This window comes from Alosa pseudoharengus, unplaced genomic scaffold (genome assembly GCF_046254945.1).
Source record: "Alosa pseudoharengus isolate Yale_2024_CS ecotype anadromous, Long Island Sound unplaced genomic scaffold, YU_APseudo_1.1 YU_APseudo_1.1_scf_22, whole genome shotgun sequence".
NCBI classification, from domain to species: domain Eukaryota; kingdom Metazoa; phylum Chordata; class Actinopteri; order Clupeiformes; family Clupeidae; genus Alosa; species Alosa pseudoharengus.
This window is the reverse complement of record NW_027468680.1, coordinates 18,659,437-18,686,852: the sequence shown is the minus strand read 5'-3', so window position 1 is coordinate 18,686,852 and position 27,416 is coordinate 18,659,437. Positions and strand designations below refer to the sequence as shown.

At 45.0% G+C, this 27,416-nt stretch overlaps 2 protein-coding genes across 2 annotated transcripts; both read right to left on the bottom strand.

The window, feature by feature from the left end:
- Positions 1–8,378, bottom strand: pcnx4 (pecanex 4). Its single transcript, XM_076299186.1, has 11 exons — positions 8,135–8,378; positions 6,045–6,846; positions 5,677–5,856; positions 4,879–5,414; positions 4,580–4,680; positions 4,142–4,264; positions 3,579–3,939; positions 3,243–3,346; positions 1,585–2,684; positions 1,204–1,390; positions 1–1,074 (listed from the first exon to the last, which is right to left on the bottom strand). Exons 2-11 carry the CDS (start codon positions 6,734–6,736, stop codon positions 823–825), a joined length of 3,636 nt encoding a protein of 1,211 aa, XP_076155301.1. The 5' UTR covers positions 6,737–6,846; positions 8,135–8,378; the 3' UTR covers positions 1–822.
- Positions 6,819–26,207, bottom strand: lrrc9 (leucine rich repeat containing 9). The gene is made up of 33 exons (XM_076300149.1): positions 26,151–26,207; positions 25,843–26,061; positions 25,457–25,597; positions 25,027–25,090; positions 24,873–24,943; positions 24,455–24,637; positions 24,218–24,373; positions 23,429–23,637; positions 22,221–22,352; positions 21,801–21,980; positions 20,544–20,661; positions 20,264–20,399; positions 19,973–20,130; positions 19,843–19,849; positions 19,300–19,400; positions 18,571–18,768; positions 18,157–18,276; positions 17,127–17,318; positions 16,813–16,938; positions 14,409–14,549; positions 13,989–14,166; positions 13,486–13,706; positions 13,016–13,138; positions 12,685–12,815; positions 12,326–12,434; positions 11,723–11,862; positions 11,494–11,630; positions 11,126–11,343; positions 10,749–10,817; positions 9,815–9,940; positions 9,508–9,619; positions 9,163–9,283; positions 6,819–6,846 (listed from the first exon to the last, which is right to left on the bottom strand). The coding sequence occupies exons 1-33, from the start codon at positions 26,205–26,207 to the stop codon at positions 6,819–6,821; spliced, it is 4,422 nt and encodes a 1,473-aa protein (XP_076156264.1).
- Positions 26,208–27,416: the final 1,209 nt, after the last annotated feature.

Sequence of the window (27,416 nt, the reverse complement as noted above, 5' to 3'; positions counted from 1 at the left end):
TTTTTTTTTGGAAAAAACTTTTACTGTAATAAACTGTACATACAATAAACATTTTACAGAAATAAAAGTATTTATACAAGGTTTACCGCAAATAGAGAAGTGAACACATGGACCACCACACTGAAATTCAAAACACTGAAGGAGTCTTCAGAGAGGAGGGGAGGACTGCAAGAACGATGCTTAGTGTTTTTACAAGGAGGAAATAGTGTTCAGTTAAGTTCAGTTGCAAGTTTCACAACAGTTCCTGTGGTGCAGACACAATTTGCTGTTAGAAAAGAACTGAATAAATATGGCCATATGATGCTATTCACATTTCAAAGGGAAACTACTGTAGTCTTCCAGTACTCCTGCAGTTTAACAGACACATAGTGCAAAGCCTTTCCGAAGACCCTCTCAGGCCATGCCTTCAAGAGGGCTGACGAATCGCCAAGCCACCAGATCCTAATTCAGGAGAGACGACAGGAAATCAGTCCTTTGATGGATGCACCCACACACCAATATCAACCAAAGGTGAACCTTACGTAACAAGAGCCAACTGCTTGATCCTTTCCCCATGCCCAAAGTGCTTTTATCTCATGTCCTGAGACAAAACTGCAGGTACTCAATCTTTACAGCCACGTGTCTGTGTGTGTTTGTGTTTAAGGCTTTATACTTTCCCACCTGCTCCTGTGAGGAACAAGAACCTAACGTCAAGCTCACCAAAAAGGATATGTCGACATTTTCGTTCACAACATCTCTAATGACACCTATTTTTTCAAAAGAGTGAGTTCCTTCCATGATCACACAGTCTCGGTGTCTCTTTTGTGTGCTCTGGTGCGGGTGCTAGAGGCAGCCCAGGTGCAGGGGGGCGGATGAGTAGATGGGGTAGCCCAGGGGCGGGTCAGCAGCCTGTACGGTCAGGTTCCTCAGGAGCACCGGGTGGGCCTGGATGCTGTAGCGCTCCTCATCGTCGTTGGTGGCGTACAGGAGCTCCCAGGAGAGGTTAGCCCACTGGCCCCGCACGCCCTCGGCGCACACGTGACCCACGTACACCAGCTGCTCCTGCAGGGTTAGCACACGGCCAGTGTACGTCCCCTATTCACACACACACACACACACAGATAGATGAACAAGTCATCGTTACACAGTACTTTGTAATGAATTGAATTTTCCACATTCAAGATTGGATGTTTTGAAATCAGACTGTTGTTGTAATGGGGTTACCATGGCAAGGTCGTGACCCAGCGAGAAGAGGAAGGGCTTTTCCTGACGCACGCTCTCCTGCCAGCCGTGGTCTGTCGCTGTGCCGATGTACCAGTGGTGCTCATACTCGTCCAGAGTGGCCTGGAGCTCCTCCGCACTCTCCATCGGCCCCAGGCTCGCCTGGTCAAACAGCAGCTTGAAGCTGTACCTGCTCACCCACACACACACCAGAACTTCTGTTATTCACAATTAAAAGGAAGTCCTATGAAGTCCTACTGGTGTCTCCCCTTGTCAAAATCCACAACTAGAAGTCTGGATGTTGTAATGCTGGGTCTGGGAGATGAATTATCATAAAGGGAGTCGTTAAACACACTGTAGTTTACACATGTTAAGGAAACTCACCTAAATGCTTTCAGGGCCAGCTGATGCAGCTCTCTCCTCCCCTTCAGCCAATCCAGAGCCTCGCTCCAGGGAGCCCCCCCTCCATAGAGGCGGAACACCAGGCTGGGGCTGGGCTGCTCTGCCTCCAGGCCTAGCGCCACCAGGCAGGAGAGTGCCACCTGGCTAAAGAGCTCCAGTGCGTCCCTCTCCTCCTGCAGGAGCGCGGCGGCATGCTGGCCCCCCGCCGCCAGCCGGCCCACGGCGAAGTGGAACCAGTCAGCGGGGACTAGCGGCTGCAGCTGGAGCATCTGTGGCGGGGCCAGAGGGGCAGCCGTCCGCCACTCGCTCGGCAGGAGCTGCGCGTGCGGGCCGCTGAGACGCCGCGGCCCAGCGGCGGGTAGGAAGGACGCCTCGTGCAGGCCACCGCCGCCGCCGCCGTCGCTGCTGCCGCGGTCAGCAGCCGGCAGCCCCAGGCCCAGCGGCCGCAGCGGGGGCAGCGCTGAGAGCGCCATGTTCTCGTACAGGCTCAGCACCTCCACGGAGCCGGGAAGGGAGAAGTTCCTCTCCCGGGGCGCCGGGACGGGCCGGCGCGCCACCTGCGGCCCGAAGAGGTCATCGTCGTCCAGCCAGTCGGCCGAGGAGCTGAGGCTGCCGCGCTGACCCGGCGAGGAGGACGTCGACATGGAGGAGGACGAGGAGAAGGACGAGGAGTGGGAGCCCGGGAGGTGGGTGGTGGAGAACTGCGTGTCCCGCTGCAAAGCACGCTGGGAGCTGCTGCTGTCTGCGCCCGGCGACAGCGGTGCCTTCTCCTGCAGCGGCGGTGTCAGCCGGTCCCTCTGGGCACAGCGCTGCAGCAGTAGCCACAGCAGCACCTTCACGTAGTCGCCGCGCAGCTTGCGCAGGTGCTCGTGCGAGTCGATGATGCCCGTGAGCACGTTGCGCGCGTCCGAGTAGAGGCGCACGGGCAGGGCGCAGCAGGGCGTCAGCGTGTTGCCCCAGTGGGGGTTTAGCAGCGGACGCCACTGGTTGGGCGCGTGGGACTGAGCCAGGGCTGCCTCGAACACCTCGTCCATGCGCCGGGCCTCCAGCGTGTGACAGGACGTCTCCTGGAGCTCTAAACCCTAAACGAGAGCAGGGAACAGGAGAATCAGTGGAATAAAGCACTGTTTAAGTAGAAAACTAAATACCCATGCTGCGTTAATAGTAGTAGTGTGGTCATTTCGTATACAAGGTATAGTTTACTGGATAGAACAGTGTGGAAGTTTAGGGTCAATGCACAATACAGTACATTTGTGTTACAGCTGCTTCATAAATCCTTAAAACGTAATAGGGAACTAAAGTATTTTAACACATTTCTACATGCCCCGTCAGCGTTCATTGTATAGACCTTTTCAACAATAAAAATAAAAACAATGCTTGAACGTTCTATTTGGTTCCCAATCTACTTCCTCTGCATTAAGATAACATGGAATGTTAAAACTGAAACCTTGTGGGGCCAACTATGATGCTGATAATGGAACTCTCTTGAAAGGGTCTATAGCATTTTCGCAGTTGACTGTCTACATTTAAACCACAAAAAATCTAGAAATAGGGCCCATGTTGAAAACTACTGAAGTTCCCTTTAAGGAGCACTAGGTGGTGGTTAGTCTGTGTTCAGGGTGCAGGCCACTGTATTGTACCTTGATGTTGAGAGTGCAGTATCCATAACCGCGCTCTAGTAGCGTGAGCCACATCACCCTGTCCTGGAAACGACACAGGAAGTGAGAGCCAGGTGGGGCTGCACCTGAGGGAGCGAACAGACACAACAACAGTCACCAAAATGACACACACACACCACACAAAAACACTCTTGGGAACTGTAGAGAGAAATGTTACACAGCAATCGTGTACATTTGGCACGCATGTATGTGGTTTATATTCATGATGTGATGTGACGTGACATCCAGAGGTTGGTTAGTGAAGTCAAAGATAATGACAAGCTGTGGCAGGAGAGAGCAAGCTGCTGTCTCACTCACCAAGGGCGCCACATGCGATGGCTCCCCTGAGGGCAGATGCCAGGCGGGCGCTGAGCTGCTGGTAGTACACCGAGTCTGGGCAGGGGCAGGCAGTGCCGGGGGTGCCCGGCCAGGAGCGCAGGGGTCGGGGGAAGCCCACCAGAAAGATGGGCAGAGTGAAGAGGGGCAGGAGGGGCGCCGAGAGGAGGGCGGAGAGCACCAGCTCCCCCAGCAGGAGCGGGAATAGCACTGCGTTCAGGATCAACATGGCACTGGTGGACTGGCGCCGCTGTTTCGTCTCAGTCCACGACGTGACGATCACGGTGAGGGCAAACTTCAGCTTGGAAATAAACTGGGAGGCGCGGTCAATCAGCAAGCCCACCTGTGACAGATGACAATTCAAACATCTGTCAGAATACCGTTACTCGGACGGTGACCAGTCAGTCGAAGAATAAGCTAATACTACAATTAATACTACAATTAATACTACTAATTGATCAGCACCAATGGCTGTGCTTAGTGACATTTTCAATCCACACATACAGACAGACCCACTCCCGTCACCTCTGCAGATTGCGACTCACCACCAGCAGCTGCACCCCTGTGCCCAGGCTGTGCCACCCTGTAGCTGGTGCCCCCTCTGAGCCGAGCCTTATCAGCACCACCACCACCATCTGGAGCAGGGCATCCTCCGAGCTCTGCCACACCTGGAGGCCAAAGGTTATCAGGATAACCGGTCATTAGGTCATGACTTTTTTTAGGTCATTAGGCATTCACTACTTTTCTTCTGTTAAAAGACTCTTCTTAGTATCTGTCTCCTCAGTGCAAAAACATTAGTACATTCAACTCTAAAACATTTGCCACTCAAACAAACTCAAGATATGTGACTGAACAAACTAAATATATATGCCTTCTCAAGACATCCTAAGAAAGAGATCAGAGATCTCTTAGACTAGTGGGATAATAAAACATGTGTTATGCATCTTTCTGGATTTGCCTGTGGGGTAAATGTAAACTGGTACCATTCTGAAAGCTCGCGTGAAGCCCACAGCTAGTGATGCTGTGTGCAGGTCCAACAGAGATCCATCCAGAGCCAGGAAAGTAATCATGGCAAAGGGAGACACTGCAGAAAGACACCAAACTAGCTCTAACTACACAACCAATACAGCAATCAGTCAATATATTCTGTTTAAACGAACCAGCTGTACACAGTCACTGAGAATTTGAAGATATAAACGACTTTACATTACATTAAAATTCAATGACCTCTTACTCCCTTGAACAGATTTGTATTTGGATTATGAACATCTGTATTTCTTACCCAGATTGAGCAAGACCCTCCTAAGATAGCCAGCCAGGCGAAGACCCCTACTGCTGCGTCTGAAGGCCTGAGAGCAGCCCGTCTGTCTGGGGTACAGGGGGTTCCTTAGGGTGCCTCCCAGCAGGAACACCCCCTGGATCTCCCTCAGTCCCTTGCTGAGAACCAGGAGACAGATGAGTGCATAGGCCACAGCCGCTTGGACACCGTGGAGACTGACAGAGGGCAGCTCCTCCGTGGGAGCTCCCTCCAGGCTGAGGTTCCCTGTCTGGGTGGGGTGCTCAAAGAGGTAGTGGTGGAGCAGACCCCCGTCCGCCATGGCTCCGGCCAGAAAGATCAGGCCCAGCGGCAGGCCCTTCAGGCCCAGGGAGAGAGCGCGGGACTGGGCCCGCCTGGACCTGAACACCGCGCCCAGCTGGCTCCCGTCCAGGCTCAGCAGGTAGCCCATGCCGACAGTGAAGAGCACCACACCCAGAGTGGAGGGGATGAAGTAGGCGCTCACAGCCACGGACGCTGACACCAGGAACATCACCAGTAGCCTGACAAGTACACAAGCACAGATAAGAGGACAACAGAAACAAACAGCTAACCTTAAAAAAAAAAACTAGAATATTTTATTATACATCCTCACACTGCATAATCTTAAATATTCCAAGACTACAAACATGCATTTTGTTGAGGTTGTTAAGTGACATCAGCTAAAATCAAACCCACACTCATAAACAGGGGCGCAGGGTTAGCGAATAGAGCAGGAGAGGATGGACGCAGGTTGTAAGGACAGGAGGGGAGATGGTGTCTTACCTGAGATTTGTGGCCATGGCAGAGCCGCCGAGCCCCAGCACCAGAACCTGCTCCATGGCCCACAGCAGCAGGGCATCAGGAGGGGGCAGCGTGCCCAGTGCCCACAGCACGGGCAGCACCACAAACACCACGTGGAGCACCTGACATGCCAACCGCAACTCATTCATTGGGTCTGTCAATCTGCATTCAGAGAAACACAGAGGCAGGAAACTGTTTATAGAACATGAAAGATATGTGGAGTGGACTGTGGGTAGATGCATGCAATTGCTGGTTGGTTGGTAGCTGGTTGTACGCAATCTATTGTTGCATTTGTAGCATGCAGGAATGTTTTTAACTATGGCCAGTAGTGTGGTGGGTGTCCTTCTCACCTGTAGACCAGGTCGACAGCAATGAAGATCAGAATGTACAAAGGTCTGGTGAGTGCTGTGATCTCATAGGTGTCCTGGGGCTGGAACGTGGCCGTCTCTGGGGGTGTGTTGACGATCAGAGCGTACTCCCCGCTGCACAGTGTCACCCAGCTGAGGGCAAAGACTGGCATTGCTGCACCCATGCCCCCATACAGACCTATCAAGCTGCCGGGCAGCAGATACCAGGTCCCCAGACCGCACAGCATGCCGGCCAACAGCGTGTGCAGGACAACGTTGACCATGAACTTCTTCCCGGGCACGATGAAGCGCACGGTCTCTGGGGCCACGCAGTGTGAGAACTCCACCTCCTCTTCGTCTGCCAGGATGTTGTTCTGTGCCGAGAGACGCTGGACAACGCCGGTCCTCCGCACCACGCACTGTGCCAAGGTCTGCAGCGTGGCGGCCACAGCCAGCATGAGTCCCCCTGAGAGCGTGGCAGCATAGGCATCGCCCAGCACGCCTACCTGGTATAGCACAGTGCCCACCCCGCCAAGCATGCAGGGTGTGAGGAACAAGAGCAGCTGGTGCAGGTAGACATATGGGGGGGCACAGTAGCCCAGTTTGAGGCGCGGACCCCCCAGCAGAGTCTGTGGAAAGCGCTTCCAGAAGAACTCCTGCTTGTAGTCGTTGAGCAGGGGAACTTCAGGCCCCATGATGAACACAGCCTGCTGGGGAGGCCCCTGCTCACCTCCATGCAGTGCTAAAGGGGCATCACACCTGCTCTGCTGGAATGCTTCATGATGAAATCACAGTGGCAACATCTCTGAGACAGGACAGATAAAGAAGCAACGTTATAGGGCACCTGGGAGTGACCTGTTGATCTACTAGATACATAACTGAAAATATTTAACTTGATAACATTCAACTAGCTACCTATGTGCTTGTTTTAGGCATCTGAGTTAAGTTCACTTAATACAGTTCACATAATTTGGACTAATTTGTTTAATTTCCGCTGCCCACTGAAGAGGATTGAGAGCTAACCTGAATTTTGAAGAATAAAAAAAAAGAAAAATTAGATTAACTAAAAACAAATGGGTAATTTTAGATTACATTACATTGTTGTTTATTATTGCTATTCTCATTATAGTCTGACCAACATTTTTATCTGTTCCCTGTTAAATTTAAATATTATATTGTTTTGTATTTGTATGTCGCTTTGGACAAAAGCGTCTGCCAAATCCCATAACCATAACATGTTGCTGTGGGTTAAGGTTGACATTTTTCTGGTAGTGTAAGTTTAGAAATGAATGCTGCATTCATACTTACAGATAGTTGTTAGCTCAGCTGTAATGTTTGTGTATCTCTCCTAGCCAACTTCAAGTAGGCTAACGAATACACAACTGTTACCTTGGCTAAGTTAATGTTTCTGTTTCCAAGGACCCAAATTATCAGTAGTGTTACTTTCTTAACAGTGTGCCCATGACAACGTACATCATCGACAGCTTTCTACTCAAGTATCCTACTTTGATTACAGAGATGTAGCCTGCTACTGTTTAACATTTTCTTTACTTGCGGCTATCTTCAGATAACTGATCAATAACTTATGTGATCTAAGTTACTGCTACAGTATCTCTGTGCTGTTAAGGCAGCTAACGTTATCTCGCAAGTTAAATGAAGCGACGTAATCAATAGCTAATGTTAACGTATTTGGCTAGCTGGGTACGTTTGATAGCGACAACCCTGTCTTATGTGCAAAAGCTATATAAAGGATAATACACAGGTTACTATAAAGATGACGACAGCCACTAAAGTTAGGTTTGAGGTTTTCACAAACACCCAGGTTATATGGTCAATGCAAAGCAAAGGCACATAACAAGGGTGGCTAGTTAGCTAACGTTAACGTAAACCATGTCTGGAAGCCAACTAGCTAACGGTTAGCTAGCTACAGCTGGTAAATAACCAGTTACATGGCTTGCTCTTTAGCAGATCTAAAACATTATACCGTATCACAGACAACGATAAGTGTGGTGTTCTACGTTGTATAACAAGGAGGCTAGCAACTCAGATGACTTCTATGAAAAAATAACGGACAGCCTCGTCAAAACACTGACCTCTGTTGTAGATGGCAGTAATGAACGGTTCAGCCAGGTTTCGGAACCACTGGTTGACTTGACTTGGGTTGTGTGCTGTAGCACCAGTGCATGGAGAAGCCGCCTTTTCTGTTCCTTAGTTACAACATGCATATAGAGTATCGACTAATAAATCATCGGTAGGTCACACTTTCTCATGGATAATTATATTGCTTACTAGTATCATCAGAAGATGAGACAATGAAGATCTGACTGATTCGTCAAAGTGATCCTCACCGATTTGTTGTTTGTTCACGTGATGTAGAATGCTGACCCACCCCTTTTTTCTATGAGATTTAAACATCTACGGACTCGCACCCACCGAAAAAAAACATAATTTTTGCTATGAAGATCTCTAGTGCTCACACATTTTTATGCAGTTTCTCTTGGTAGGTTTTTCCTTAACATTAGAGTCATCCTCTCAAAGGCCTAGATGCCTCTAATCCAGCAGTGGTGTTCACTAGGTTGCTTTGTCCAGAGTGAGTAGAAACATAACCTTTCACAAAAGACCATTGAGAACTGTTTATGGACACATATTTTTTTATTGTATGATACATTTAACACATATATTGTTGTCAAAAATAATATTTTACCCCCCACAATATTCATATTGACATGAACCAAAAGACAGTAAACAACATATAAATATAACAATATATATATATATATTTTCACCATGGATTCATATTCACTGCATTCTGTATGTGACAGTCAAGAAACATAAAAAGAAGGAGAACATGTTTGTGTGCCTCCTCTGCACTTCTACATGTATGGAGGTTTTGGCCCATTGTTGCTCTGGAACCTGACAAAATAGGATAAATAAAACGCATTAGTGGGTATGTACATCTGCACATGCAAGTGTGCATACCTCTGTCTATGCATGCCACTATATACATGCAGTATGTGTACGTATGGGCTCATGTCTGCAGCAGCTGTGTGTGTGTGTATGTGTGTAAGAGAGAGTTGAGAGAGGGGGAAAGAGAGAGAGAGAGAGAGTGTGTGTGTGTTACCTGTTCTCTTCATCAGGGTATGTGAGGAGGATTTTGTGAGTGCTGGGCAGTAGGCTGCCCGCGCCTCTGACTGCATGCACAACTTCAGGCTGACCTCCACGACCTTGTTTCTGCTTCTTACCTACAAAACACAGATGACAGACATGAACAGAGATTGATGGGGGGGGGGGGGGGGGGTGGCAGGAAAGAAAAACAAATAAAAGGATAATGTAGTATGATTACAAGTAGAGAGGATAATGACATGGGAGTGTTTGCGATATGACCAAGGAGCAGATGAGAAAAAAAAAAAGAAAGGTGAAGGCATGTGTGTGTTTTGTCATTACATACACGTGTGTGAGTGTGTACTGTCCAAGAGAATCTCCTGCCCCAGCAGTGTTCCAGTAGCACCACCTCTCACTGTAGTTGCCCGGGAGATGTATGGCAGCAGAGTAGGGAGGGTCAAGTCCATAGCAGAATACTAATCACACAACAGACACACTCAGAAAATGAACCTACGACATAGATACTTAGATGCCACTCTCTCTGAACACACACATTTGTTTATGTGTGCAGTGTGTGTGTACATGCACATGTCTGTAAATGTCTACACAGTAGTGATTGTGTTTGCCATGTTATTTGATTATTGCCATGCTGTTTGGGTGTGCAAACTTACCTGTGTGTCTGTGCTTAGCAGCTCAGCCCTGGTTCGCTCCTCTAGTGTGACCATGAGTCCATCCAGCACCTGCAGTCTGGAGAGGCGCAATACCACTCCTGGCCTGTGGAGGGAGCGCCTTGCCACCTGACACGCACACATAAAAATATGTCTACTGAGCATTCGTCTAACAACCATAATACAAGTATTTGTAGGAGAATGCTAAGATCAATGATGGCCTTCTCTAAGTCTGTCAAGGTGTAAACAGTTGTTAGCCTGGCTAACACCACACTGTTTTTTAGAATGGGTCCGGGGAAGTTTCGTTCACTTAAATTGGCACATTCATTTCTTACCAAATCTTTTTGGAAGAACAGCAAACACATCTTTTCTTGTAAAATAAGCTTTGTCTGTCATCATATCAAATCATATAATAAGCAGTTGTGATTGGTTTCTGGGTTTTTGGTGATTCGGAATTTGCTGTGAATTGCAGAGTTGTCAGATGGATCTGCTAAGCATATTCAAATGCGGTCACATATTCATGTTCACCCAGGCTATATACTGTAGTGTTCACCCAGGCTTTATACTGTAGTGTTCACCCAGGCTATATACTGTAGTGTTCACCCAGGCTATATAGTGTTCACCCAGGCTATATAGTGTTCACCGAGGCTATATAGTTCACCCAGGCTATATACTGTAGTGTTCACCCAGGCTATATACGGTTCACCCAGGCTATATACTGTAGTGTTCACCCAGGCTATATAGTTCACCCAGGCTATATAGGGTTCACCCAGGCTATATACTGTAGTGTTCAGCCAGGCTATATACTGTAGTGTTCACCCAGGCTATATACTGTAGTATTCACCCAGGCTATATAGTTCACCCAGGCTATATACGGTAGATGTACCAGAGTGTGTATTTGAGTGTTATTGCATATGTTAGCATGTGCGAAACTTACTGGGTTTCCAACTACCGAAAGCTCTATTAGGGATGGTAGAACCTCCAATTTCTCTAGTTCAGTCAGCTCCTAGAAGAGGAATATAATTCAGTGTTAGATCCACTTAACTCTTTGATAGTGTCTCTTCAATGTTTTTTCTACATTGTCACAAAAAAGTTTTGTTTTACCATTGTGTATTGTGCATTGTGTGTCTCACACAAGAGGAAATCAACTGATACTCATCGAAATCATTGCATGATGAAATTAATTATGGGAACATATAATAATATAGTAATATACAAAGTTATACAAACACATTTTAATAACATAAACTGCATTATAATGAAATGATTCTGGCAAACTGACTTTGATAAATGATTATATATCTAAGGGTGTACCTCCAGCTTGTTCATGCTGAGGAAGAGCCGGCGCAGCTGGGGCAGTGGCTGCAGGTGAGTAAGCTCGCGCAGTCGGTTCTCAGACATGTGCAGCTCCAAGAGGGACGTCTGTGAGCAGAACGAGTTCTCATTCAGAACTCTGATCCGGTTCTGGTCCAGAACCAACTCACGCAGGGTGTACAAGCCCTCCAGCCCCTCCACCTGACTGATGTCATTTCCTGTTGGTAAGTAAACATTAAAAAAACAAATCATTACATTCACTCACATGAATACACCCCTCTCACCTCCAAAAGATATGTCAACTCCAGTAATTGACTAATGAGGGTATAATAACCTAATTCCTTCTAAGTTCTTTTTTTACTCCCTACCTTGCAGAAAGAGAGCTTTCAGATTGGTCAGCCTGCTCAACTGTAAATTGGCCAAATTTGTGATGCCATTGTGACTCAGATGGAGAACCTCCAGACTGGACATCAGCGGTTCGGCACTGTCTCCTGGATCCCAATCCCTTATGGACAGAAAGGTACATTTCAATCAGGGCTAAAACACTAACATAACCCATAGACCCTCGGGCCACAAAAAGAGAAAACTGCACTGTACCGATTGGCCTTGTTGGAGCCTTGTTGCCCGTATCCACTAGAGCTGACCTTATGGTAAAGAATCTGTCTATTGCTCATTTGTATAGGCATCTTCTGGCGAGGTAAGATGGATTCAATGTGGTTGTGGTTCAGGCAAAGAGCCTACAGAGACACAGAAGATCATGTGTACAGACATGGTACAGTAGTACAGTAGTAATTCCTACCTAAGGTCTCCTCCGCACTGGAGCTGTAAAGTTATTCCTTATTCTGTCACTTGGAATGTAAATGTAAACATGGGTGTAAAGACATGTAAAGACAGTGATTGGACAGGAAAGATAAGAGGTTGGAGGCACTGCAGGTGCTTCTTGATGAAATATAAAATATTAACTGACCATATGGCTATTTAAAACTATTACTAATCTAAATGAGTGATGTGCTGTAGATTGAGTTAAAATATGTATTATATAACATATACAAATAAGTATTTGTAGGCTGCTCTTCACATGCAGCACACTATACAAATGCAGACAAATGGCAACTGACTTTACCTTTGTGCTGATAAAAAAAATATATGAACAGGTAAAAATACTACCATCCAAAGGTAGGAAAAAACAAACACACATACCTTGACTTTGGGTAGGAAGATGAGGCCACTGAATGAGGTAAGATTGTTGTGCTCTAGATTGATGCTGTGAAGATTCTGGAACAGGTCAGGGGGAGCTAGATCCACCACCCTGGAATACGGAAGGATTGGACAATATAATTACATCATTACGTATCCAGGCACTTTTTGTAGTTTTTCACAGTGTTGGCAAGGCTAGTCAAACAAACTGGACTTTAGGGGTTAAACATACTCGGGCATGGTATGGATGGCATAGCGTGAGTAGTGTCTGAACTACAATATTGGGTTGTCAGTGATAGTGGCATTTTTAGATGTCTGCACCATATGGTTATGGAGGTTCATTTATGATACATCTACATTACCTGACGGAACAGGACTGCATATTCAGCTCTGTAATTTCTTTGTAGTTGGAATGGCCAAGCTTCTCTGCTACCATATCTGGTGTCAGTCTCCCGCCAAATGTATCCTTGGCATTGTCACACTCAGACACTTCCTGCAAATGTGGACAACACAATTAGTACATCAAATTAACATAAGCGAATATGTGTGAAATACATCCTAATAAAAGAAGAGGACTTTGAGATCCTTATAGTGACAAGACCAGAGCTGCTGTGAAACCACTTGAATACCCTTTTTCAGGGGGTTGTAACACAGTGATCTATCCTCCAGCGCTACAGAGGGTACAGGTCTCACCACAGCCACCCCATTCAAGGCTTTGAGGGAAGGCAGATGGAACACCACATAGATGCGGTAGCTCTCCAGCTTCTCCAGCAGCGGGTTCCCATACAGGTCCAGGATAATCAGGTTTGTCAGCACCTACAGGAAATAGTACGGAATATTATCCAAACGTACAGACAAATAGCTCATGTTAAATTATCTGCTAAATGCCACTCTGAGCCCAAGCTCCTGATTTACCTTTATTAGACCAACAGCAATACTGGACGTCAGACTTACTGTAGCTCAGCAATCCCATTAGTATTCAGTAAAGTGTGAATTCAGTCTCAGGTTAAACATCATGACCTAACGACTACTTCCATTGTGGCACTTGTGGAACCAGTTGCTCTCATACTTTCCAATGAACTTCCACTTCTTCTCCTCTAATTTCCCTACTATATGCTAAACACATATCAGTATATCTGTTGAATGAGTTAGTAACCCTTTACCTTGAGGTTATAGATATCCCTGGTGGTGGAAATTTTATTGTTGCCCAAATACAGCTCAAAGAGTAAGCGTGCCCTCTGAATTCCATACAGGGAGTTAAGGGCATTGTTCTCTGCGGACAGGAAGTGAAGGTTGGGGAGGCGGTCGAGGATGGAGCCATCCAGCGCGGTCAGCTGGTTCCCACTCACACTGAGACGAGTGAGGCGGTGGAGCTGGGAGATACCTGAGGCCAGGAGAGATGGATATTCATAGAGAAAGACAGAAAAGGAGAAAGAGGCAAGTCTGTCCAAAGGATCTTCCTTACCAAGAAACTTTGAGTGCCATCTTCCCTGCACCTTTTTTATATCCTACATTCCTACTGTAAACACTTCCTACTTTATACACTTTTCCTACCTCAAACTTTATATACTACAGTATTTCTCCTGATGGACAGGTGAACATATAGTCATCCAGTAAAACAGACAGACAGACCGACAGACAGACAGACAGAGTTTGTCATTCTGACCATCCAGCTTGCAGAGGCAGTTGTTATCTAGAGACAGCTCTTCCAGCAGGCTGCAGTTGTCCAGGCCCTCCACACGGCTCAGCTCGTTGTTGTTGAACGAGGCCCAGCGCAGGTTCACCAGCTTGTCCAGGTTAGAGAGGCGTGTCAGGCCCTGGCCCTCCAGATTCAGGGCAGTGATCTGAGGGAGAGGGAGGAGGTTGGGATCTGGTTACTGGAGCCACTCATACTGTTAAAACTGTTCTAAGATGGAAGTTGCATCCTTGCATTCAATGTGTGTTGGTCTGATGGGTTTTCCTAGAAAACAAACCACCTACAATCGGAATTCCATGAAGGTCAAGGTGCTGCTGTTTACAAACTTCAGCTTATTTCAATTGAATTACAAGTATTTGTATATATCTTTTGTGACCCTTCCATTTTTACCTTGCTGGTCCAACCAGGTTGCAGGTCATAGCGAGGGTCAAAGGGCGAGGGTTTCAGATGAGTGAGAAGCTGAGCTGCCAAGAGCAAGCTGAGGCTACGCGGTCGCTCAGCGTCTGTGCGGGCATGAGCCAACAGGCAGGCCTGCAGAAACACACAAACACACACACAAGCTTGATTCTGTTTGCCCCCTCATTGGAGAACCTCTTTATTAATAAACAAGAGCAACACTTTTTAAAAAATCTCCCCACTAAGTGTATATTCTCCACAGAAGCTTGAACACAGCTTCTTCCCCCAAGGAGTCACTCTGTTGAACGCTCAGAAATAGCCACCACCCTTGCACTGAACAAAGTCAATTAACACTGTTCTGCTCATCTACCTCATGTGTACTTCAATCTTACAGTTACAATATTGTTATTAATACATTATCATTGCACTGAACTGCCTTGCACTATATTTATATTTAATCTTAAACCTCAGTCTATACCAGGGGTCTCAAACTCATTTTCAAATGTATTTTCAAACACAAAACTACAAACAGAAAGTGCAAGTATTTTTATCTATTTAAGACACCTGTGCTAGCAACCTTGTAGCTTATAAATAAAATAATGATAAAATAAATATTAATACAAATTATAAAAACAAACAAAAAAGCATAAAAACAGGTAGGCCTATGTGCATGTTTCACACCAAATAAAAATATTTTCCTCTCATAACTTTTTTAAACCTGGCAATAGGCGTCAGGGTTTAGAAAGCAACACCATTGGATATTTATATCAAAATTTCAAAAGGCCATGGCTTGAACGTGGTCAGAGATAAAGTCCTACTGTAAATGTAAAAATCTTTGAGTATAAACAAAAGTTTATGAAGGGGGTACATTTATCTAATTTGCCACTGGATGGCAAGCACCTCAAATTATGCACCTTTCAATGAATACAGGATGAACATATTTGAGCAGGTTTACTTTCTTTTTTGTCATATTACCCACATAACAAATTAACAGGAAAACACCTAAGATGTAGGCCTATACCAAAAATAGTAAACTATTAGTGGCCTATAACCACAAGGCCTACAATAAACCTGGTAAAATCAGTTCCTATCTAGGGTGACTTTGTAGTTCTTCAGATCCCTATTTCTACTAGCCCTGCTGTCTGTACCACGTCCATTACGGACACTATCACGAATTACCACTGCAACCTCCGAGATATGTTGGGCAGAGGGTCGAAATAAGCATGGTAGCCTATGCTTAGTGGACACCGTTGTATACACGTAAAGACGCACCTCCATTCACAGACGCACCGTGACTATCACTGTCAATAGACGATCGATCATAATCTCCAAAAGGATATTCTCCTTCAGAATCAGAATAGGTGAATAACATAGCCTACCTAAGACTTCATCACACGTGAAAGTTTTTCAACATTTGGTGTAGGCCTATTTCTGCTTCAATTTGTGCAAAACTATGGCATGCATCGCGTCATTACAAATGCACGTCTTCGTGTTTCTCGCATGTAATACAAGTATTTCCTGAAAACTTTGTGCAGCGATTTAGGGTTTGAATCAAGCCCTGGATGTCTAGCAAATAGTGGAGGAGAGTAGCCTACAAATGAGATTTGTCACCGTACTGGGATCTATCGTCTATTTTAATCAGTATCGTTGTTTGTCGCAATTAAAAATACCCTCAAGGGCCGGATTATTATTATTTTGACATACGTCGCGGGCCGGATTTGGGCCGGACGCCCGCGGGCCGGGAGTTTGAGACCCCTGGTCTACACTGATATTGCACTATTCCCACCCTCCTTTCAATTGTATATTGTATCTTGCCTATGCCTGTTGAGGTCCACGACCATGGCAACCTTGACAGGGACAATAAGGAAGCGGACATCCCCAGCCGCACTCCCCCTCCAGACAATTGCACTACCCTATCCCACGCATAGTCTTCTATTTATTTGCAAATGTACATACTGTATTTATACTTATACATAGCCATATTCTACTGCCATACATTCTATTCTTACTGTTCTGTTTTTCTGTTTTTTCTTTTATGTTTTTTATTCTTATATGCTAAATGAGTGTTGTACTTTGAGAGCAAAGATTAACTGGAGTCAAATTCCTTGTTTGTTTACGCAAACTTGGCCAATAAAGCTGTAATAATAACCAAACCAAACCAAACCAAACCAAAGAATCTGTATGCTTTTCAAAGCTTTGAGCCAGTTGAATGCAACTCACAGCAAAGTACTGCCTGGCAAAACATTGCTAATATTTTGAAAGTGGTATGTTGTGCAGAAGATTTCATTCTTTTGGTTTTAGGTCCCCGTGTTGTAGTGGGATACATGCAACCACCAAGCTGTCCACCTGGGTTTGGCTTGGCCTGGTGGAAAAAGAGGAGGAGGGGAGCTCCCGAGACCTGGTTGATCCTGGAGCCCATGGCGACCTGGACCGCTGCGGCTGCCTCCTCCTCCGTGATGAGGACGTCGTCCAGGTGAGTGAGGCTCCTGAGTCGGCCCAACACCAGCATCCGTACCGACTCACACTAGACAGAACACAGAGGGAAAAGACAGGGGATTCAGTCACCATCCACCGCAAGTTTCAGCAAGTTCACTAAATCAAAATGTTCTCAACAACTATACAACTCAACGAAATGTTCCCTTTGATTACCATGATCTTGATCATGTTCAAATATCAGTAATCCCGATTCCAGAGTGAGACCTTTCCCCTCACCTTGTGCCAGGGGTTGTGGCGCGTGTCCAGCCGCAGGAGGGCAGGGGCGTGCTTGCGCAGGACGGCGGTCTCTTCGCGGGCGTAGCTCAGCTGGTTCCAGGCCAGGTCCAGCTGCTTGAGACGCGGCAGGCCCCTTAAACCCTCTAGAGTGGAGATGTGGTTAAAGCTGGCGTCCACATTCTCCAGGTTAGGCTGCCGGACCATAACAGGGCAAATAGGTTAACATACTTCATTGCAGCATTGCATAAGACCACACAGCATATGTTTTACACCAGTAGACCAAAGCCTGCATTGATTGGGAAGGGGGAAAATACAAAAAGTCTGTATTCCACTGTGCTTGTGTATATTCAGTATAATAAAATGGCACCCAAGTCCTCTAAAATAAATTCTAGCCGTCTACCTCCAAGTAATTATGATAAATAATACATATGTGTTTTCTATTCAAACATACTGTGTATCTCGCTGACTGTTATCACTTTTATAATAACCCATTCTCAAATTCTAATCCTATAGGCATCAGATAGCTATAACAGCTTCCTCTCTTCTAGGAAGGCTTCCTACAAGCCTGGCTCACAATCTCCATTAGTTCATCCCAAAGGTGTTTGATGGGGTTAAGGTCAGGTCAAGTTCTTCCACTTTAGACTCACTCAACCATATCTTTATGGACCTTGCTTTGTGCACCCTATAACAGTACCACACTTGAATTCACCGAGCTCTTCAGAACGACCCATTCTTTCACAAATGTTTATGAATGTTGACTGCTTGACTAGGTGCTTGGTTTTATAAACCTATGGCAAGGGACCTGAATGAAACACATTAATTGATTAAGTGTTCTAATACTTCTGTCCATATAGTGTATCTCTACAGGTTCAATATAATATAATTATCCTCATCATACCTTCACTTGAGATGACTGGAGAGTTTCAAAAAGGTAGTTCACAGGCTATTCATACATAGGTAGTCAATGGGGCCACTGAAAGGCATCCTTAAACCAGTTACTCCATCAGGTAGCACAGTATCCCCTCCTCACCAGGTGTGAGATGTCATCCAACTGTGTGAGCTCATTGAAACTGATGGTCAGGTGGCGGAGGGCCGTCAGACGAGAGATCTCCTTCAGTTTACTCAGGCGATTACCATGGAGATTCAGCACCTGGACAGTAAGACAGGTTGGTCGGATGCAGTGGAATTCGGGTGATTTCTTACAGGAAGGGGACTGTGGTGATGCTACACATGAGCTTGTTAGCTAATTAGGAGCCTCTGGGACCCTATAAAGTGACTGAGATTATGTTCCATGCAACAAAGCTTTGTATTGTTCAAATGAAGATTAATACATTTAGTTACTACAGTATATCCATTTGTGTCTATCCACACTGTTTCCAAAACAAAACCATTGGTCCTTGAAAGCTCTTGCAATACAGTTGTAATGTACAGAACTCTCTCTTACAGTGATCTGGCTGAGCACGTTGGCTCTGGCTACGTTCAGGAGGGTCTTTTCATCCAGGCTCAGGAGCTTTGCTCGGGGCTTCAGTATGGGTTCCATAGCCAGCACCTCATCATCTCGAGCCAAGTCATTGGAGGTCACTTTTGGATCACCGGCAGGGTCAAGGTCACCATCATTTGGTGATGGATGCTGAAGCCCTTCCTGTAGGAAGTAATGTTATAAAGGACTTATATTCATGTCATTAACATGACAGAAAAGGTTAAGGTCAATTTAGTAAGCATGTGGAGAAACCTTCTATGATGAGTGAAAGAGTACTGTTATAGCTAGAGTTGTGCACCAGCAGGACCACTGATTTAAAGGAACATGCCAACTGGTAGGTTATACCAGTTAGCCTATAGCTAGACTATTGCTAAAAGGGAGCTATACTGTAGGCTAACTGATGTAAATCCACTTCCAGTGAGTTGTGGGCTAGGTGAAGCTAGGCTAACGGTGTTAGACTGGGTTATTGTACGCATAGAGAAGAGAAGGTATGGAACTCTGGGGTAGATGGCAAATAAGCTAATTTCCCCCCAAAAATTGGTGTGTTCCTTTAAAATGACAACCTGCAGGGGGTCAATTCACAGTTCAGTTAGGAGGTTATTAGAAGTCAACAATATTGCTATTACTACATTTTACTGAGCGAGTGTAAAATGAGCTGCTGTATGGGCTGTGTGTGGGTCTCAGAGGCCCTACCTGCGTGATGTACTCAAAGTGGACGAGGTACTCTGGCAGCACCAGCTCATGATCAAACACAAACCACTGCGTCTGACGCTGAAGACAATCACAGCACGAGCCTTTGAGAGAGCACTGAATTTCTACAACACACAGATAAACACACACATACACACACACACAGAGCCATGTAAATATTATACACAACAACATAACATGATTACAGACTGCACGATTGTTTAGACTTGAAGTCTTTAGATTAAAGACTTGAAACCACCTTGAAACGTTAGCCTGGCTAGCGCCACCACTTCTCAATGAGACGTGGTCTGGGAACCAAACGTTAATTTTCTCGTATTTGAAAAAAATGCCCAGATCCGTTTATTGGGTGCCACGGGTGTCTATCAAATGCGTCTGTGCATAGCTCATCATCGTCTTGCTTTCCCCCTTGTTCTGTGATTGGTCCCCTATCTCAGGCGAAAATTTGCTCCATGGTCTCCAGGCTGCCTTAGCAGCGTGAATCAAATCGCGCGCAAGGCAGCATGGGAACACCCAGGCTATTGAAACGTACCAACTAACCTTTAATGTGTCATAGTGCAACTTTTAACACAAGTTTTAAGATACAAGCACAAAACATACTCATTTACTTATACAATAAATCAGATCTACAAACCCTCACACCAAGATACACTCCCACACCCCCACCTGCTGCAGGTGCAGTCTTGTATGAGCTCTGGTGGTTCTGGCTGACGCTGCGTATGGAATGGGCTTTGGGATAGTTGGTGGGGTCTACAGGTACTCCTTCTTTAAGCGCCACACTACGGCCCAGAAACACCTTTGAGATGATGAGCTGACCTACACAGAGAGAGAGAGAGAGAGAGAGAGAGAAAACTTTATATTTGAACTGATACATATAAACACACACTCTCTGAGTATGTATAAGTTATCATTATGGGATTTTGAAAGAGGTTTGAAAGTATCTTCACACCGTTTTTGAAAGGTAAGGGGTCTGGGTGCAGCTCCTGTGCACTCTTGGTGCTCTGCCTCCGGATAGCATTCAATCGTAGGCGTTCGCAACCACTTAGACTGTTGGACAGCGGCACTGCTCGCTCTCTTCCTAACGTCTGAATATATACGTTAACATACACAGAAATCATAAACACATATGCATACACACATCTTATACAAAACACACACACACACACACACACACACACACACACACACACACAGACACACACACACACACACACACACACACGTGTTACCTTGTAGTAATCAGCAGTTTTAAAGCCATTTTCTAAGATGTGCAGAATTTCATTTTCCTCTGGAGCATGTTCCGGATCAGGCACATAGAACAGGTAATCCAGCCCCCGCTTATAGTTCCTGCTCACAATGAATAAAGAGTGTACGCCACACCACACCAGTTTGTCACCACATCAGTTTGTCTTGAGACTGTATTTTACTGTGTGCATTGTGAGTCTGTGATGTCTGCTAAATGAGTGAGTGAGTGACAGCAGACAGTGTTTATAGTGCCATCCAACAGTATCATTTGAAAACGTTGGAATCACTTGGAGAAATCTTAGGTGCATGTCAAAAACACTTCAGCACCATGGACAGAAAACACACATAGCTGTTCATATCAGCATCTTTTGGCATGGATGCTTTCTCACTGTATATTTTCAATACATTATTAATTTCCCATGTGTGAGAGTCATGTGATAAACATAAAGATCTGTAGATAGATCATTAGTAGGCATAATTGGAGAAGAGAAATTCCGTATTTGCAGACTGAAACTGATGCTAAATACTCTTTTTTGCAGAGACCCTCTCTAACTAACTAACTAACTAAAGGCCCAATCCCAATTCTCTGTCCTAATTAATTAATTAACCAAATGCATGTGTTGGAAATCTAGGTTTAAATAATAAGCAACACATCCGTACATTTAGATATTGATAATGGCAATGAAATTAGAATGTGTTGAAAATGAAATAGGTACATCGCAACATCGCATTCTTGACAGTGAAACAACCATACTTAAAGGTTGTATCAGCGATTGCAGGCCCAAAAAATGCCCAAACATAAATGATCACATTCATCTACGATCCGCTAGCTGCCTGCCCCATAAGCAGGCCGTCAAAAAAACGTGTCTCTGTAGGCAGCCTAGGCTCTGAGATCTGCACACAAAAACAAATGCTATCGACAAGTGTTGCCAACCACTCAAAGGCAAAATAAAGTGTTCCAACCAATAATCCACAAGATGCGCGTTCAGGAGAGTTTCAATTGCACGAGAGGGAGGGGGAGGGAGTAGCGAGTTAGCTCTCTATTTTGTTTGAACATCAACAGAAGTGACGTGACCCCGCCATCGCTGATACAACCTTTAAGAGGAGAGGCAATGACAAACCAGCATGACAGACGAGTAACCCTTGGAAACTGGAGCACTGATCCTGGAACAGTGGTGTGTAAGGACACCCAGTGCAGGAGGTCACCCTACAGGGGCTGGGTTACTCTGAAACCGACTCACTGTGAGAAGAGCTGGGAGTCTTTACTGGCCAGCAGGCTGTGGAGTTTGTTCTCGAAGCGCAGCCGCAGAGCTCGGTTATGGACCCGGATGATGTGCTTGACTTTGATGCCAGTGACGCCATATTTGGAATAGTCCCATGCACAGAAACGGGACAGCAGCAGGTCATAACAGGAAGTAAACCTAAGAGATGACAGGAAAGAAAAACAGATGAAAAGAGTAAGAAAAAGAAAGAGAGATTTATCTAACCAACACACCTCAAGTATAAAGACAGAGAAAATTCCTCCTTAACATTCTTAATCTCCCAAAGCCTTTTAATTCCATGCAGTCTCTGAGATTTACAGTAATATGTATCTGCTTATCTAAGAAATAGGAGTGTTGTTTTGATAATGGTATCATGTAAATATTAGTGTGTGTGTGTACCAGGTGTCGCTGGTGCTGCCCTCCTCAAAGCGGATGTTGCCCACTGTCTCCAGCTCAAGCACCAGGAAGTGCTCCGTCATCTCCTTCCTGTCTGTAGCCAGCTTCACCTCTCGCCTGTGCTGTGCCTCTACTCTGCATGCCACAGATACACCATGTACCATGAAACATTACACCCACCTTCAGCTCAGTTTAATTCAAAATGACACAGATCTAATGTGATCCAATTTAATTCCAAACAGGAGCCTTGTCCAATGGACAAGGATCATTTACTGAGCAGAATCAGCATCCATGTGGCTCATTGGTCGATTTGCAGTCATTGGACTTCATTCCCCAATTTAGTAGACATCTCTGACAGAAGATTCTAATAATCACCAGTGTTTTCTTATGATGGGATTTATTCTTAGGTAAGAACAGAATTTATGCACATACAAGAACACTCTCATGCACATTTAGATGCTAATATGTTATGCAAAATAACTGGTTATTGTGCTTTCTTCAGTTGTACCATTATATATTATATGATTTAGACTACAACAATAAATATAAAAGTATGTTTGCTGTTCACTTCCTGCAGCAGTAAATCCATTTCAGAAGTACTACATTTAAAGTGACCATGTATGTGCCATCCTGTGCTTGTGACCATGAATGTTGAAAAGCGGTATGAAAAATGTGAAAAAGAATTTCCCCAAGGGGACAACTAATAAACTAACTAACTAACTAAGTCCAGTGCACCATTATTTTTAGATTTTCATTTGGGCTTTTTTTTACTTATTTCTCAACTTTCTCAGTCTGCAGTTTGTTTAAAAGGGATTGGCAGTGTCTTTACCTATGGGAATAACTGACATGTAGTTTCAATTTACAATGGGACATAATGATAACATTTCATTTCAACGATTTTAGAACTCTTGAATCTGACATATATTTTTCTTAGGACCCTGCTCAAGATCAAATTAGATAAAAGCTTAAGAGGATATTTGTGACTGAGACCAAATTTTATTAAGATGGAACTGACTTGAGCTTCGGTTAGATCATGCATAATATTTCAGGCCTGTCTGACTCTACACACCCGCGCGCAAACACACCTTTTCCACTCGCTCGGACAACATTGTCTTCCTCAGTTCATGCCTGCCAGATCTATTCATCTCCGTTTCTGCCTCATCAATTAGTCATAGCTGTCACAGCACAGGCACACAACAAGTATGACTTACTCTTCCATTCTCTGGTTCCAGAGGCGCAGCCTCTCCCTGATGGCTTCCAGTTTACCCAGCAGCCTCTGCTCCTGGCCCGGGTCACGGCTTAGTTCGGACAGCGTGTCGCTGGGGTCTCCGGAGCCTTCAGTTGCGGGAGACGCCACCTCCTCCCAGGTGCGGGCTGATCTCCTGCCAGTGGCCTGCATCTCAGAGAGCTCCAGCTCCAGCTGTAGGAACACAGAAACACTGAGGCCCAAGTCATCACAGCACAACAACTGTACTGCTTATCAGTAATAGCCACTTTATCTTTTCTTATTTTTATTTGCGTGTGTGTATGTGCCTACTAGTACAAGCCAACATGTGTGTCACATCTGTGGGTGAAGCATCAGTACTTTGCTGCGTTTATTTTAATATTTGATGGGGCTATTTCATTCTCTGGTACAGTAAGGCGAGGATCACATCAGCCAGCGGCAAGCGGCAGCGGCAAACGTGACGCAACGCTCAGACCATAATAAGTCAGACCATAATCTCGTTCCTAAGCAACACAAACGGTTTGTCAATTGAATACGCTTGCGTTGTGCTTTGAAAGTTGAACCAAGTTCAACGCTTAGCTTGTTCGACACTAGCGTTACGCCAGCGTTGCCACCGTTACGCTGCCAAACTATAGAGAACAATAGGAAACCTGCTGCTTGCCGCTAGCTAATGTGATCCCCGCCTAAAGCCCGAATCCAACTCTGACCCCTAAGAAACACATCAGCCCCCTAAGTCGGCCAGTGGTCACAGCTGGGGTATGAGTGTCCAGCTCACCGTCTTCAGGGTGCAGGTGAGCATGTGGATTCTGTCCCAGGGCAGCTGCAGGCGATCATTTCTCTGCTCCAGCAGTCTGGCTTGAGTCTCGTCCAGCTGCCTCTGGACTAAGCGCACCCGCATGCTGTAGTACATCATCTTCTTCAACACGGTGGACTACAAAGGAAGCATGCCATCCATTCAGTTAAACAAACACACAAACACACACACGCTTACACACAAGTATCTGTATCTCACCTCTGCTGTATCCTTGATCTGCTTGCTGGAGATGCGGTGTGTGTCCAGGCGCTGCAGCTGAGGTAGGTGGTAGAGCAGGTGAGTGGCGTAGTTGTACAGCAGACACACAGGGTTGGGCCCAGACTGGGGGTCCTGCAGGCCCAACTCCTTCAGCTGGCCCAGTGCTGCCAGGGGGGTCAGCTCCTGCACACAGGACATCCACCAACAGGATATCATCAAGAATTAAACATCGCTCCATGCATTTCACATGCCGTGTGTTAAACATCTAGTGCGAAGAATTTTTGAATGTTCAGTTCACTTTGCAGTAAAAATGGTCCCTTATGTTCCTATAGACTGACCAACTGACCATATCATCGGATTATAACAGTTTGAGTGTCCTGAAGGAGTAATGTATGATTAAATAATTTGTAACAACTACCTTAAATGAGCTGATTTGGTTTCCTGAGAGGTTGAGGTTTTGTAGATTGATGTTGGGATCCAGACTGTGTCCTACAAAAATCAATCATTTCAATTCACGTGTTATTTCAACATGATATCAAATACATCACATTGACTTATAATACAATACATACCGATCCTTTCTATGGCATTTTCTGCGAGGTTCAGTTCCTTCAGTTTTTCAAGTGTTTCCAGTCCCTGCAGAGATGTAAAAGAGATATGCCAAAAAAAATCTACATCATTCATATGATTCGTATGTGTGTGTGTGTGTGTGTGTGTGTGTGTGTGTGTGTGAGTGAGTGAGTGAGTGAGTGAGTGAGTGAGTGAGTGAGTGAGTGTGTGTGTGTGTGTGTGTGAGTGAGTGAGTGAGTGAGTGAGTGAGTGAGTGAGTGAGTGAGTGTGTGTGTGTGTGTGTGTGTGTGTGTGTGTGTGTGTGTGTGTGTGTGACTGAATAATTGACTGGCTCCTATTTAAATGTTTGTGTACCCTTGCTACCCTTGTTCACACTAGTGTCAACAGGTTTTCCACTAAACAACTGGAATATGCCATCTGAGCTGGGAATACCTCTATCTTGGTGATGAGGTTGCTGTTGAGCCACAAAACTTCAAGGTTTACAAGTAGTTCCAGATTTGCAATTTCACTAATGTGATTGTCATACAGATACAACTTTTGAAGCTGAAGGCAGTTATGCAATCTGGAAATTTCCTGGAAGGAGATGGATAAGGAAAACATACTTAGCAAACCAGACAATGGCGCTCCAGATGTTATACAGCATGGCATCTATAAAATGAAAATGCACCGCAGAACCTACTATACTGTGTGTGTATTGTATAATATAGTAGTGTGTATTGTGTGGTGTTATAGCATAATCGAACAAACTGTTTTTAATTGTTTGCGTTGCTCTCTGTGACAGTTGTAAGGAGAAGTGAGGGTAGATGGAAACATATTACCTTCAACTGGCATTCTGCGACCCAAAGTTCTTTAAGCAGAGGGCAGTGCTCCAATCCCTGAATTTGGGTCACACTCTGGCCCATGATGACGAGTTTGGAGAGTCGGGGAAAGAAGGAGAGACCAACCATGCGTGGGTACCCCGAGAAGAACACCTCCAACGATGAAATACCACTTCCATCTTGACATACTTTCTCACATGACAATCCATTCGCAGAGCACTGAAACGCACGATTTACTGACTTCAGAGAGGGATATTTAAGCACTTAAACACATAATATTTGTATTAAACACAACAACTACATTTTACCAATTCTTTGATGACTTCTTCGTCTCCAATTTGTCGTTGCTTTTCAATCAGTGTCATATTTTGCTTCCTACAGATGCAAGGATGAATTGGTTGATTATATTCACATTCATTCAAATTATGTGACAAACGAATACAACAGCAGGAGGTATTTTCGCATACTTTCAAATAACGTTAACTAGCCCAGTTTCGATAAGTGTATTGTTTTGTGACGAAAGGCAGCATAGTGCTATATATTATGCTAACGTTAGCTACAAAGTTGTTGATAGAAAGTAACCATTTCAACTCATTATGAGCTAGTCATTTTAAGCTTGCTAATTTAACATCACAAATTTGAGTCAAAACTTACTGCTGTCAAATATGACCAAACGGAGTTGTTAGATGGGAGCTGTGGCAAAGCATAGTGTTATTTTCTTGCTCAAACGTCCTCAAGTAACAGGTACACCACCCCACGAGGCATATCCCCCGCAATGTTTGTCATCAACGGGTAACTAAGAGCGTTGCTGGGGAGCCATATTGGAATTTGGGAAAAACTTCCACTAGAGGGCAACCCATGGGGCAACCCTGGCTACAGAGGTGTGCATCACAATCTCAGCCTAGGCCTACCCAACGTATTAACATTTGGGGTTGATCACCACCTCTGAAGATTGGCCGTATTGGATCATAACTTAAGTGAGCAAAATGTAAAATGAAATGTAAAATGAAAAATATTTAAATATATATATAAAAAAATGTTAGTCCTATTTTTTTATTTTTATATTTATAGTCCTTAATTGTTTGGTAACAGGTTTGTTGGCCTCAGTTGCTCTTTTGCGGCTGAATAAGCACTGGAAAAACCTGCAACCTTTCTTAGTCTCTTTTCTATCCCCTGCATTCATTACGTGCTGTGTTGAGCAGCCTGGCAGGTTGTCATCCAACCCCTCCAGTTTTTTTCCCTTTCCTCTTCTCTGCCTTTTGAAGGGCTCTCTGCTGTTTTTTTTACTCCAGCCTTTCTGACCCTTTCCTCCAGCAGTGCAGTCTGGTGCAGATCCCTCAATCTCCTTGGTATGTTTAGAGGGTTAGTGGAAGAAGCACTTAGAGGAAAAACAAGAAATCAGTCTTTAAATATATAAAATGACAAGCACTTAATAAAGTCTTCAGGCAAGACCACAGAGAAGAGAGCAAACAAAGAGAACATTCCTGGAGACACATGTTCATAGATCAAGGTATTTGTATATTTTATACTGTGAGAAATACCTTTCAATGTTAGCCAATTATCAGAGCATAAAG